Below are 13054 nucleotides of genomic sequence, written 5' to 3' on the forward strand. Positions count from 1 at the left end.
GAGAGGGCAGGGTACTCTGCCCTGTGAGAAGTCCAAGGCCCTCCCTCCTCCATCCAGGCTTAGGAAGGTGTGCATCCAAATAGAATAGGATCCCAAAAAGCCAGTACATGCAGTAGAGACAAATCCCAGTGCCATTATCATTGGCTTCTCAGTCTGCCCCAATTGTCAACCACATTCAGAGGGTCCACTTTGATCCCATGCTCATTCAGTCCCAGTCCAGCTTGATTTGGTGAGCTTCCATTAGCTCAAGCACACTGTCTCAGTGGGTGGACCAACCCCTCGTGGTCCTGACTTCCTTGCAATGGATGTTTTAAAGCTTCTAGTAAAGAGAGCAGTGACATTCCCTAAAATTGTCAAGAGTAGACATAAAGGATAATGGTTCTGTTTAAATCCATTACTTGCGATCCTAGGTACAGATGATTCCCTGATTTAAGAATGCATAAAGGAACACAAAACTAAGTTTAATCTGCTAATACAGAATAGTTAGTTCTCTTGGTGCTGGGACAAAGAACAAGTCACAACTCCAGCACTTTCTTACTGTCACCATCCAGAGGAATGGAGGGACAGATCTGACAGACTTCCCGTATGCATGTACTCTGATGTGAGGAGAAGGGGCAGTCCTCAGAACTGGCTTGGGGCAAGAGTAACCCAAATCTTGGCTCACCTTGTAGAGATGGTCATGTTCAGGATCAAGTTTAATAGATTTCAATAGAAAGTTTATTGTAACAGCCATGGGAATCTGGGACTTTTTAGCCAGTATTTCCAAAAACCCAGAGGAAAATGTACTTTTACCGTGTATTAGCCTTGCAAACGAGAACTGAAGATTTTTGTATTTTTTACATTCAGTTTTATAGACTACTCCAATCCAGTGCAAAAATAGGTTAACTCACAATTATCAGAAAGAATGAATGGAATGATAGAGGTTTTGATGACAATAAAATGAAAAAATTGAAAAGTTAGAAAGAGTGTTGGGTAGGCAAATCTTCCAGCTATTTGGGAATAAATGATTTCTTTACAGAGTAGGGAGCCACTTACCCATTTCTTTATTCATTTATTGGAAAAATGAGACATTTGGACAAAGTACTTAAGAGATTGAGTCAACACTCAACTCTAGTTTTAAGAGCTAAGTTTTTCTCATTCTTTCAAATGACCTTCTCCTTTTAAAGAGCCCTTCCCAAATCTTCCTCCCCTGCACTGTCGTGAGTATTTCCACGAGCACTGGAAGAATGTGTTAAGTTGTTATCCAGGAAAATCTTAGACAGTACTAATAATATAAAACACAGGGACAACATAACACAGTTTGGGGTATAATATTTGTCACCGGACACATTCTAAGTTATTCGAAACAACAGGGGAACCTGAAGGTATTTTAAAAATGACAGATCGTCTCCCCGCATAATAATGTTTGCATGGATATCCCAGGTCCCCATCATCCTTCCATCAGAGAACCAGATGTGCCCTCTAAATTAGGGGACTGGGCAATCAGGCAAATCCAAATTGAGGGGTATTCTGCAAACAGCTGTCACTGAACTGGAAAAGAGCAGGGACAACTCTAGAATAAGAAAACTTAAAAGACATGGCAATGAAAACACCATCTTCAGTTGCATCCTAGATGAAAAAAAAACATACTACTTTAAAAAAAGCTATAAAGGATATTAGAGCAATCAGGAAAAAACTGGATATGGATTTGGATTCAGTATTGAATGATGCTACTGTGTTATTCATTAAAGGTTCTGAATATTTGTTATATAGGAGGATGTTCCGATGCTTTCAAGTCTCCTAAGTATACAGTGGGTGAAGTAACAAAACAACTCACAAATGCGAACCAAAGGAACTGAGGGAAGGGAGGAGAGGGAAAGAGGAGAGAAGGAGGGGATGAAAGGAGGGGTCAGAGGCTGGTAAAGAAGGAAACAGAAATTGGGAACAAAGGAGAGGGAAGGGAGAGAGAGGGAAGAGAGAAAGAGGAGGGGACAGCATGAGAAGGGTTTACGTAGTAGCAAGCTGTAGAACAGGCTCTGGTACCGTACTCAGATAAGTTAAAGGCAGAAGGCACGCAGTGCTCACTGACTGCTCTGCCATTCGGGAGTTCACTGTTTTACCAAGTGAATGCTGGGGGAGAATTTAGAGTGCTAGGAAGTAATCCTGTTCCTGCAAAAGGGAAGAGAAAGGCCCAAAGGCCAAGCTGTTTCTTATAATGCATGGCTGCAAAGAACCTCTTAGTTCAGAATTTGACAGTCTGCCGTCTGCCAGAGGGAACACGGCAAGTCAGAGAGTCTGAAACATATAGAGGTCACATTTCCTCCCTTGGGACATAATGGCACTTACATGATTTTTAATTAAGAAAATAAATAGTGCCCTAATATTTATCTTTAAAGAAAGTACAAACTAGTTACACATTTGCTAAGGGTATAACTATTTTTGGAGTTGAAAAAGTAAATAAAAGGTGAAACTGTTCTGATTTCAGTGCTCACATACACGTGCCCACTGGTTACTGCTTTGCATTTAGTCTAAGACAGCCTTTTTAATAAGCAGAAAATGTGCAGTTTTATATTGTTTAAATTTTAATATGGATTTTTGTTCAAAACAACAGACATTCAGGCTACTTGTAAATGATACAAGATTTTTTTGCTAATGAGGCATTATGTAGAACATATGCAAAAATCACAACTCAGTCTTCCAAAATAGACCACAACAACAGGAAAAAACATGACTTTAATAAAAAAGAGCAGCACTGGGATTTTACTTCAAAGCAATTAAGGGCTTTGGATAACCAAAAGTTTATGTCAAGCTGATGCCAAACCAAACTGGTCTATTAAACACATACTACGGAGAGTTTCTGTGCTGCTCTATGAAAGGCTCCTTGCTGCCACTCTGCAGATTACAGTTACGTTAGGTTCATGCCTGAGAACAAGGGGCCCAACAGCCAGATCAGACTTCTAGGATTTCAATCTGAAATAATGTACCAGTAGAAGAGGAGTTCAAATATGTTTTCCATTTTGTTATTTCTCTCTACAGTAAATTACACCAAGTTTTACATTTTCCCCTAAGTTTTTCAACAATTTTCCATTAGCCTCAAAACATTGCTGTTACACATAAAATTTTGAGCTACAAGTAAACATAATTGCTAAAATGTCTTGAAGATCTTTATTTCTTTAGTTTCAAAAACTGTATTCAAGAAACAACGTGCTGTTCAACAGACGTATCTTTCCTTCTAAGCAGATAATGTGGATTTTAGTTTTATAAAATCATTGGAGTAAAGTACTAACTAGCTTATTTCTTTGGCTTCTGTAGGAATTTTCCTTTGCTCATCATACAATTTCGTTTTTACTTCTAATCACTGATGTGGTAAAAAGAGACTGCTCTTCTTTTTTTTTCAGTGTTTTATTTTTTTTATTTTTATTTTTTTCTTTTATTTTTTTATTGAGAAAGGAGAAAAAAAAACAAGTTTCCACCTCCTCCCAGCCTCCCATTTCCCTCCCCCTCCTCCCACCCTTTTTCCCCTCCTCCCACCCTTCTCCCCCTCCCCCCACTCCTTTCCCCCTCCCTCTCCAGTCCAAGAAGCAGTCAGGGTTCCCTGCCCTGTGGAAAGTCCAAGGTCCTCCCCCCTCCGTCCATATCTAGGAAGGTGAACATCCAAACTGGCTAGGCTCCCACAAAGCCAGCACATTACGTAGGATCAAAACCCCGTGCCACTGTCCTCATTGATGTCCGTGCTCATCAGCCCTCATTGTTCGCCATGTTCAGAGAGTCCAGTTTTATCCCATGCTTTTTCAGACTGCTCTTCTTATGTGGGTCATCTGCCCCCGTGGAAGGCCGTGGTTTAGACTTCAAGCATGTGGTCCTGCCTGCACCCTCCTTCTGCTCTGCTGTGTCCTAGGGTTAGAGGACCTGTGGTGCCCCTCTTCAGTCATCGAAAGTATAGCTCTAAGATGACCACACCCCTCTGGAATAGGAACAGTCAACACAGTCCGTCTTATTGTCCGGCACCTTGAAAAATGTAATAGGAAAAGTAGTCCCTGATAACCTTCGCCTAATGGCTGAGCAAAACTGACACTGACAAGTCAAGCCTGAACCTGCCCCGAGTAAAAGTGTGTGTATTGGGGTTGGTGTGTGTGTGAATGTGTAGAACAGAGAGGCCCACGTTTGGCATCTTACTCAACTGCATACCTTAATTTTTGAGATACCGTTTCTCACTGAACCTGGGCTTGGTGACTAGCTGCTAAGTCCCAGGGACTCCCTGTCTCTCCTTTCTCAGTTCTAGGATCAAAGGCTGCCGCCATGTCTGGCTTTTACGTGGGTACTTGGGATCTAGCCACTGATCCTCAAGCTTGCATGGTGTTCACTGTTACTGACTGAGTCATGTTCCTAGCACCCCTCCCCCCTAGTGCATTTTCTATCCAGGTAATATCAAGTATAGATGCTGGTAATAATACTAAGAAAACACTCTCACATATGCGGTCCAAGACTCTGGCCCTGTCCTTCACGAGGAGCCAGCCCTGTTTCCTAAGGAGACCGAGTCTAAAGTACTTCTTTCTGGCGAACATGGTTAATGTCTTGTCACTAAAGGTGATGTAAAGCCAGGATTTTAATTATGCCCCTAGCTTACATATAATTCTCAAAAATATTCATCTTTCTTAGGCCCTGTTAAAAGAATACTATATAATTTTACTAGACATTAGGATCCTCTTATATAATATAGCTTTACATATTACAGTTCTAATATAATTATAAATTATACTAATCTTTTAAATCTAAGACTTTTCATATATATAATTTTAGTATGTTTAGACAAACAAACAAGGAAAAAAAAACAAGTTGGAGCTAGAGAAATGGACCAGTGATAAAGAGCACTGGCTGCTCCTCAGGGGACTTAGGTTTGATTCACAGCGCTGTTATAGCAGCTGTCAACCACCTGTGGCTCCAGTTCCTGGGGAGCCCTCACCTTCTTCTGGCCTCTGAGGACACCAGGCACACATATGATGTACAGACATATATTCAGGCAAAAATCCATACATATAAATTAAAATTAAAATCTTCCTTTAAAACCACAACCTAAGTCTACTGTTCCATGTATTTCCTTAGATCCTTCATCATGCAGGGCTAGCTTGTGAAGACAGGATTAGAGCTGGTGAAAGGACTCAGTGGGGAAAGCATGTGCTGCCCTGCTGCCTGGGGACCTGAGCTCAATTCCTTGGGACTCTTGTAAGTTGTTCTTGGATTTCCACATGGATGCCTGTACACATACATGAATGTGCACACACAAAATAAATAAATGTAATAAAAACCCTATTTTTTCTATTTCTTATTTTTAAAAAAGCGATACCTAACACTCTATCTGAAATTAAAGTTAGAAAACTTACTGGGTTTTTTATACAATTTGTTACCCTGTGTCTTTTTATAGATGAGTTGAGTCCATTTATATAAAGGGATATTAATGACCAGTGATTGCTAGTTCTTGTTATTTTAGTTTTCGTGGTTGGTGATGTTATTGTGTGTGTTTTCCCCTTCTTTGGGATTTAGTGCTGTGAGATCATCTATTGTCGGTGTTTTTGTGGATGTAACTAACTTCCTTGGGTTGGAATTTTCCTTCTAGTACTTTGTTTTGGGCTGGGTTTGTGGCTAGGTATTCGTTAAATCTGGTTCTGACATGTAATGTCTTGTTTTGTTTGTCTATGGTGATTGAAAGTTTTGCTAGATATAGTAGTCTGGGCTGGCATCTGTGGTCTCTTAATGTCTGCATAAAACTTGACCAGGACCTTTTGGCTTTCATTGTTTCCACTGAGAAGTAAGGTGTAATTCCGATACGTCAGCCTTTATATGTTAATTAACCTTTTTCCTTTGCAGCTCTTAATATTCTTTCTTTATTCTGTATGTTTAGTGTTTTGAGTATTATGTGGCAAGGGGAATTTTTTTTGATTCAGTCTATTTGATGTTCCATAAGCTTCTTCTATCTTCATCTTCATAACTTTCTTTAGGTTAGGAAAGTTTTCTTCTGTGATTTTGAATATATTTTCTGTACTTTTGAGTTGGACTTCCCCTTCTTCTATCCCTATTATTCTTAGGTTTGTTTTTTCATGATGTCCCATATTTCCTGGATATTTTGTGTTAAGCTTCTGCTAGATTTAATGTTTTCTTTGACAGATGAGTCTATTTCCTCTATTGTATCTTCAGCGCTCGAGATTCTCTCTTCCATCTCTAGTATTCTGCTGTTTATGCTTGCACTTGTGGTTCCTGATTGTTTTTCTATATTTTTCATTTCCAGAATTCCTTCAATTTGTGTTTTCTTTATACTGGGTTTTTTAAAAAGAGAAATTTGCCTAGTATGTCACATAGTTCACAAAGGGGAAATAGAAGTCAAGTCACTAAGTCTGATTTTAACAAATTATGAGATATGTGAAAAGAGCAAAAGCGATACGACTGCAACATGCGATTTGATTTGGGGTCCACTAAAATGAACAGTAGAAAGGTATCTTTAGACAAGTCTGAATATAAACTGGCTGTTAGATGCTATCAATAAATGACTATTAATTTTGTTGAGCATAGAGATACATTCTCAACTATTTATGAGTGACAGTGTGGATAGGACTAGCTGATTGAAGGAAACAGATGAGTAAGTTTAAATGAAGTAAGATTGATAAGATATTAATAGCTATTGAAGTGGAGTTTTGTATACATGAGGGTCCCATAAGCTACTATCTGTAGTTTCATCAAGAGAAAAGGTTGTAAAAAGAAGATAACTGAAGAGATTCTGTGGAGAAAAGAAGTCTTGTTCAAAGCATCATGTCAACACACAAATGAACAAATATGATCAGAACCAAACACTAAGAGAGAACAAAAATATCATTTTATAAAACACCAAAATACAGTGGTCACAAGGAAACTATTGCCAAGTTGGACCATAAACCATAACAATCATAAGACTTCCTTATAAACTGAGTACAAGGAGACATGACATCTTTTTGTGGTCACATGCTGCTAAGCATTGTGGAACTACAGGCTGAGCAAACCCTTAAGACTTGACTTAAACACAGGTATGAGAGTGCAGCTTGTTACCCATGCTTCTCTGAGCAGCTGTGATCAAATGATGTAAACTTTGAGGTCTTGACAAATGGGGTAAATAGAGACAGATGAGAGGATGGTTAGGGAAAACTTCCCCTTCTTCACAGGAGTACTTGATACAGTTAGTAGGTCTACAGCATTTCTACCCAAAGAATATTAAGTAGAAATAGAGTTTATAGAAATAGCTTACATGGATTTATCATCCCATGGTTCATGTTAAATTATTTAAAATTAATTTGGAGCATATCAAAGTGATATCTTAACATACCTTTGATCTGTAGCTTGCTGTTCTCGAAGCTGAAGAAGAGACAACTCAATTTCATTTTCCTTTCTCCTCAACTGAGTTTTCAGGATCTCTGCTAAGTGCTCTAATTCTTCTATCTGGCCTCTTTGTGACTGAATAACATTTTCTCTGCAATAAAGAATCTTGATAAGAATTTGCAGTTTGAAGAGAAATTTGTAATATTTAAAGTCAAGGCAAAGATAGCTCTTTATTATAATATAGGGCAAACAAAAGTTAATAAAGTGGCTTCTGCATATAGTGAAATAACAGCAGATTCAATGTGATGACTTGGACTTATATCTGGGACAATTTAAGAGATGGCCTTTTAGAAGATACTGTTCTAGGCAACAGACTGGACTGTGGTTGAATTCAGTTAAGGATGTACTGATCACCTACTGGATACTCTACAACATAATTCTATGTCCTGCTCTGTAACATGCACAGCTGTCGTATCACCCAATTAGCACTTCAGAGAGTGAGCATGAAATGTGCCAAACACACCATGGTCTCCAGCATGCACTTATTTCTTCCTTGCCTGACCGTCCCAGTGCAGTGAGGCCTGGGAAACTGCCACAAACCCTGGCTTTTCACTTGATTATCTAAGAATGAGAAAATATTTAGCCTTTTATTTCCTCACAAGTTGATAACTAGTGTGATTGGTATTTAAAGCATTAAAAAGAAAACATTTCAAATCTGTATCATTTTATTCTTTAGCAATGTTCTAAGGTTGATAGTCTTAGTGTAACGCTTTCTTTCCTTAGTCAATGTTCTGATGATCCAGTAAGGGCCTAACGTCATTTGCACATCTCAGACACTGACAGCACCAGATGAACAGAAAAAAGATGAACGAGGGAGAAGCAACTCTTTTGAAACCATGACACAATAAAGAATGCACGTCTCACGGAACCACAGGAAAGAAAGAGCTGACATCCATGTGTATCACATACTTTCAGACTTTCAAGCAGTTCTTCATTCCTCTCCATGTCTCCCTCCCCACAAAAAGGGTTGAATCAGGATCTAAAAAAAGGCCTGTAAGTTTATGGGAATGAAAATGTCTCTAAAACAGAGACTATTCGAAGTGACTGGACTTTCAGGCCATGGCTTTGGTGGTAAATTGAAATACACTGAGAACATGTTATATAATACCTTTACTACTCCACAGAACTAGCTGCATTTTAGTAAAGCAAATTATTTATATATACTCCACTTTTGTTTACAATAAAGGAAAAAGAGGGATCAAAATAAGACATAATCAATATACAAAGTTCTAAAATGACCACGAAAAAGAATACATACAAATTTCTTATTTCTCCTCTGGCTTCTTCAAGTAAACTATTGCCATATTTTGTGAGTGCAGGTTGTGCAGTTTCTGCTTCATCTATACTTTGGAATCTTACACCTAAAAATAAAGTAGTAAACTATTATGGAAAGAAAGTTAAGAAAGACAGATCATTGATTTGCTAAAGGTATATTTATAATAAACACTAGGCTACATATGTTCTTAGAACGGAGCAAGCTAAGGGGGCATTAGCCCTCAGCCACCAGCAGGTAGTATGCGAAACAGTAATGTATTGCCCGCTGAACAATCCTGCTAAAGAAACCATCTAGAAATAAGTCTAGACATTTTGGTATTTAGAACTGTTATTCTAATTTCTGAAAGAACCACCATTTTTAATTCAGAGATTTATAATAAAAACTGAAGTATGAAGGGAAAAATTTTACGTATAGTAAAACCAAATATTACTGTTCTACTAAAAGAACGTAGCGGGGGCTGGAAAGATGGCTCAGTGGTTAAGAACATTGCCTGCTCTTCCAAAAGTCCTGAGTTCAATTCCCAGCAACCACATGGCGGCTCACAACCATCTGTAATGAGGTGTGGTGCCCTCTTCTGGGCTGCAGGCATACACACAGGTAGAATACTGTATACATAATAAATAAATAAATATTTTTTTAAAAAAGAACGTAGCAATAAAGTGATTCCTATTGACATTCTGTGACACTTATAGATCAGTGCCTTGCTCAGTCACCATCAGAGAAGCTTCCTCCTGCAACAGAAGGAAACAGATGCAGAGAGCCATAGTCAGAGAGCGAGAGACCCTGGGACACTCAATGCACGTAACACAGCACATGTTTGGAGGTCGGAGGACAACTACCACGGCAGTTATCTCTTCCACGGTATGTGTCCTGGTGACTGATCTCAGGTCGCCAGCTTGGGGCAAGCACCATCTCATAAGTCCCCTTTTAGTGGTTTTGATAATGATCTTTTATATTTAATCATAAACATCCTTTGATCTTGTATCCTTAATTTATGTCATCTTTTTTCAATCTCAATAAGAAAATTCATATTTAAAAAAGGTGGTTTGAGAATGAATCACCAACAAGAGCTCTTAAAGCAGTATCCTACAGTATTTTTCAAATAGAAAGTTGCATGTGCTATGTGTGCATGTGGCACACACGTACAGTCTCAGAGATTGGGAGTTTGAGGCAGGCTGACTGTTTGAGCTAACCTAGGCAGTAGAAGGAAACATTCATCTTAAAGGGAAAAAAGTATATGAAGTTTGGCGTGGACAGTCCATTTGTTAAAAGTCAGACATACTTTTAATTATATGTGTCACCTTCTATTTCCAGAAGCATTAGAGTGAAGTGCAGACTTTAAATAGACACTAGTCTAAGATCTAAAGACATAGAAAAAAATCTCTTTAGATAAGTTTTAACCTTTTCAACATCCAGACTTCACTGTGCTACAACTGGCCAGTTAGACACGTGGGCTACAATACTAAATTTTAAGCTTTCCACATACAATCATGAGGAAATTCAAAATTAGCAGAGAAGTTAAAAGACTAAATTTAAAATATACTGATTTGGTTATTAATTAGTAACTTTGGTCATTATTTCTAACTAATGGTTATTACATACATACTCTTTTCAGTTTTGATTTGATTGTCTGATATAGACTAGGATGGCTTCAAATTCCACATCTTCTTATCTTACGTCTTTTTTTTCTTTTTTTTTGGTTTTGGTTTTTCAAGACTAAGTTTCCCTGTATAACAGCTGTCCTGTCTTGGAATGAGCTCTGTAGACCAGGCTGGCCTCAAGCTCACAGAGATCCACCTGCCTCTGCCTCCCGAGCACTGTGGTTAAAGCTGTGGGCCACCACTATCTGGCTTGTCTTAGTGTTTTAAAGAATAATTTATCATCACTATCCTCATCTTCATCATCATTTGTATGTGAAATGCCAGTTTTTGCCTGTGTACCACGTGCTTCGTGGTGCCCTCATAGGCCAGAGTATAGAATCAGATGTCCTGGAGCAAGAGCTATAGACAATTGTGAGCTGTTATATGGGTGCTGGGAATTGAACCTGGGTCCTCTAGAAGATCAGTAAGTGCTCTTAGCCACTGAGCCATCTCTCCAGCTACTTGCTGCAGTCTTCTGAGTACTAGGTGTTGGATCACAAGCTGATTCCATGCTTGGGCACTAATGACTGTATTTTACAAACATACACACTTTACAAAAGTTTTGGTGGTTTTTCACAGTAAGAACTGTGTCTACATAATGTCAATCACACTTGAGTTAGTGCTCACCACCATATATTCCAAAATGTAAACAGAGAATGAAGCCCTCCCCACAGCAGTTTCAGGGAAGATGCCTCCTAGGGTCAGAGGAGTCTGGGCTTCTCACTTAGTCCTCTCTCAAGTCAAGACAGTCCTAAAACTTGGGCCCACGTCCCAGTCTTCAAGGCAGGGTGTACTGCACATTGAAGATGAACTTTGCAAACGACACCTCAGGTTTACTCACACCATGATTAAGATTTCATCAACATTGACCACAGCGTGTGATTTCTGTGTCCCAGACTCTACAAATACGGAAGCAGTTCTAAATCACAAAGAGAATAGAGATATAAGGAGATATTTAAGTTTATAAGTTTTTAAAAACTGATGTTCCATGGATCAGTTTTAAAACAAATATTTTTAATAGAGGAGGGTAAGCTGATACCTTTGATTTGGACAGTAATTTAACACAAGTGGCTTGCTATATCAATGTAAAGTTTGGGCATTACTTTTATGTAGCATGAAGGACCTGGCAGTCCTTCCGTATCATCCCATGCACTTACATTTCTAGATGACAACACTAAGGCTCAGAGAGGACACGGCACTTTAAGAGAATGTCCCTCAGTGAGGAACTCCACTTCCCTTCCTCTTACCTAATCCGGCATTATTATCACTCCATTTTATAGATGAAGAAAACGAGGCTGAGAGGTCAAGGGCTGACTTCCATATAAAATAACAATTCACGGCAGAGTGTGTTTGCTGATTTATACTTCGCTGTGCTCACTTTGATTATACCCAAAGGCTACCACAATCTCACATAGCTGGCAACAGCTGAGCCCTTTCATCCTGCAGCTGCCTCCTGTCCGTGAGGAGGCTGTCCTGACTTCAAAGGTTCACTATCTAGGGAAGAGACAGTGCTAACATTTTGCTTTGGAAAAGAAAACTACAACAATTTCTTCTCCTCTCCTTCTGTTCATATGGTGTTTCCCTTTCCTCAATGAATTATAACTAAAGGCTTACATCATTTTTTAATATCACAAAAGATGTTGGATATTTCTGTGAAGCATATTCCTAATAAAAATCAATTAGAGGGACCATTTTATTTACTTCTCTAGAAGCGTCGTTTCAAAACAGCGACTTAAGATATTTATGCACTTTTAGTTTCGTTTTAATAAGTTCACTTGGGAGTGGAAAGAATTTGGCCTTGATGCCTGAATTAGCTTGGTCTGCACAATTGCTTTGTAATACAGAGAAGCTTTACACCATTCTTTTTGGTGTGAAGAAACTAATGGTATAATTATTTTAGAGATGACGAGACTTTTATAACCACCAGCTCTAGTACTTTTTACATATAAAGAAAATAGCAAATCAACAGGGACGATCTGCCCTAGTTCACCAGCTTGTAGGTCCAAGAACTCACATTCAACTCAGCCTCAACTGCTCTTAGTCTCACACATGACTACTAGAATAGTTTTGTTATTTTTTAACTAAATAAATTAGAGTGACCTAGGGATTCCTGAACAAAACTGACTTTGTTACAGGATTATGATCTTGCAAAAAGCAAGCCTCAAACCGTTTCTAACCCCCTTTGAAGACATGTGAGGACATGAATAAGAAGCAAAGCTGGAAACAGGTTTAGACTTAAGTGCAGTGTTTGGTGACTGTTTTACCTTTCCTGGGACATTCCTGTAAGCTTGTGGTTGCGCTAGCTCTCCTGCGGCCAGTGTTAATTCGAGCCTGCCCACGACTGTGCGGAGTTTGCCTGTGCCCCTGGCCCTGGAGCTGCTGTTTGGCTGATATTAGCCTGTTTTTGAGGACTTCATTTTGTCTTTCAAGCTCATGGACTTTCTCTTGCAGCTGCTCAATCATTTCTTCCATTTCTACATCTCGTCCCAGCCGCTGGGGGCCGCCACCAACCCGCTCATATCTTTTCTTGTCATTAACTAGCCGTATTAACTTGGTGGCCATTCTAGGGAAATAATAAAAAGATGAAAAGGAATGTGAGAAGTCAGCATAAAATGCATTCTGTTGAAAGGAACATAATCACTGTGAAGACTCCAGTGCAGAACCTGAATAATAAATTTCAGGTTTTGATGTAACTATTACTGCCTGTGAAGAATCCTTTGATGCTAATTGAAACCACTGGGCAACAATCTGCTTTATA

At 39.0% G+C, this 13054-nt stretch overlaps 1 protein-coding gene across 2 annotated transcripts in view; it reads right to left on the reverse strand.

The window, feature by feature from the left end:
• The window catches only part of Rpgrip1l (RPGRIP1 like), a 113941-nt gene that overhangs the window by 92308 nt on the left and 8579 nt on the right, over positions 1-13054 (reverse strand). For both annotated transcript variants that reach the window (XM_075976873.1, XM_075976874.1), the window contains exons 4-6: positions 12561-12859; positions 8639-8741; positions 7328-7471 (exon numbers count right to left, since the gene is read on the reverse strand). In XM_075976873.1, coding sequence (XP_075832988.1) covers positions 7328-7471; positions 8639-8741; positions 12561-12859 — 546 coding nt within the window. The remainder of the gene's footprint in view (positions 1-7327; positions 7472-8638; positions 8742-12560; positions 12860-13054) is intronic.

This window comes from Microtus pennsylvanicus, chromosome 6, assembly GCF_037038515.1.
Source record: "Microtus pennsylvanicus isolate mMicPen1 chromosome 6, mMicPen1.hap1, whole genome shotgun sequence".
Lineage (NCBI taxonomy): Eukaryota > Metazoa > Chordata > Mammalia > Rodentia > Cricetidae > Microtus > Microtus pennsylvanicus.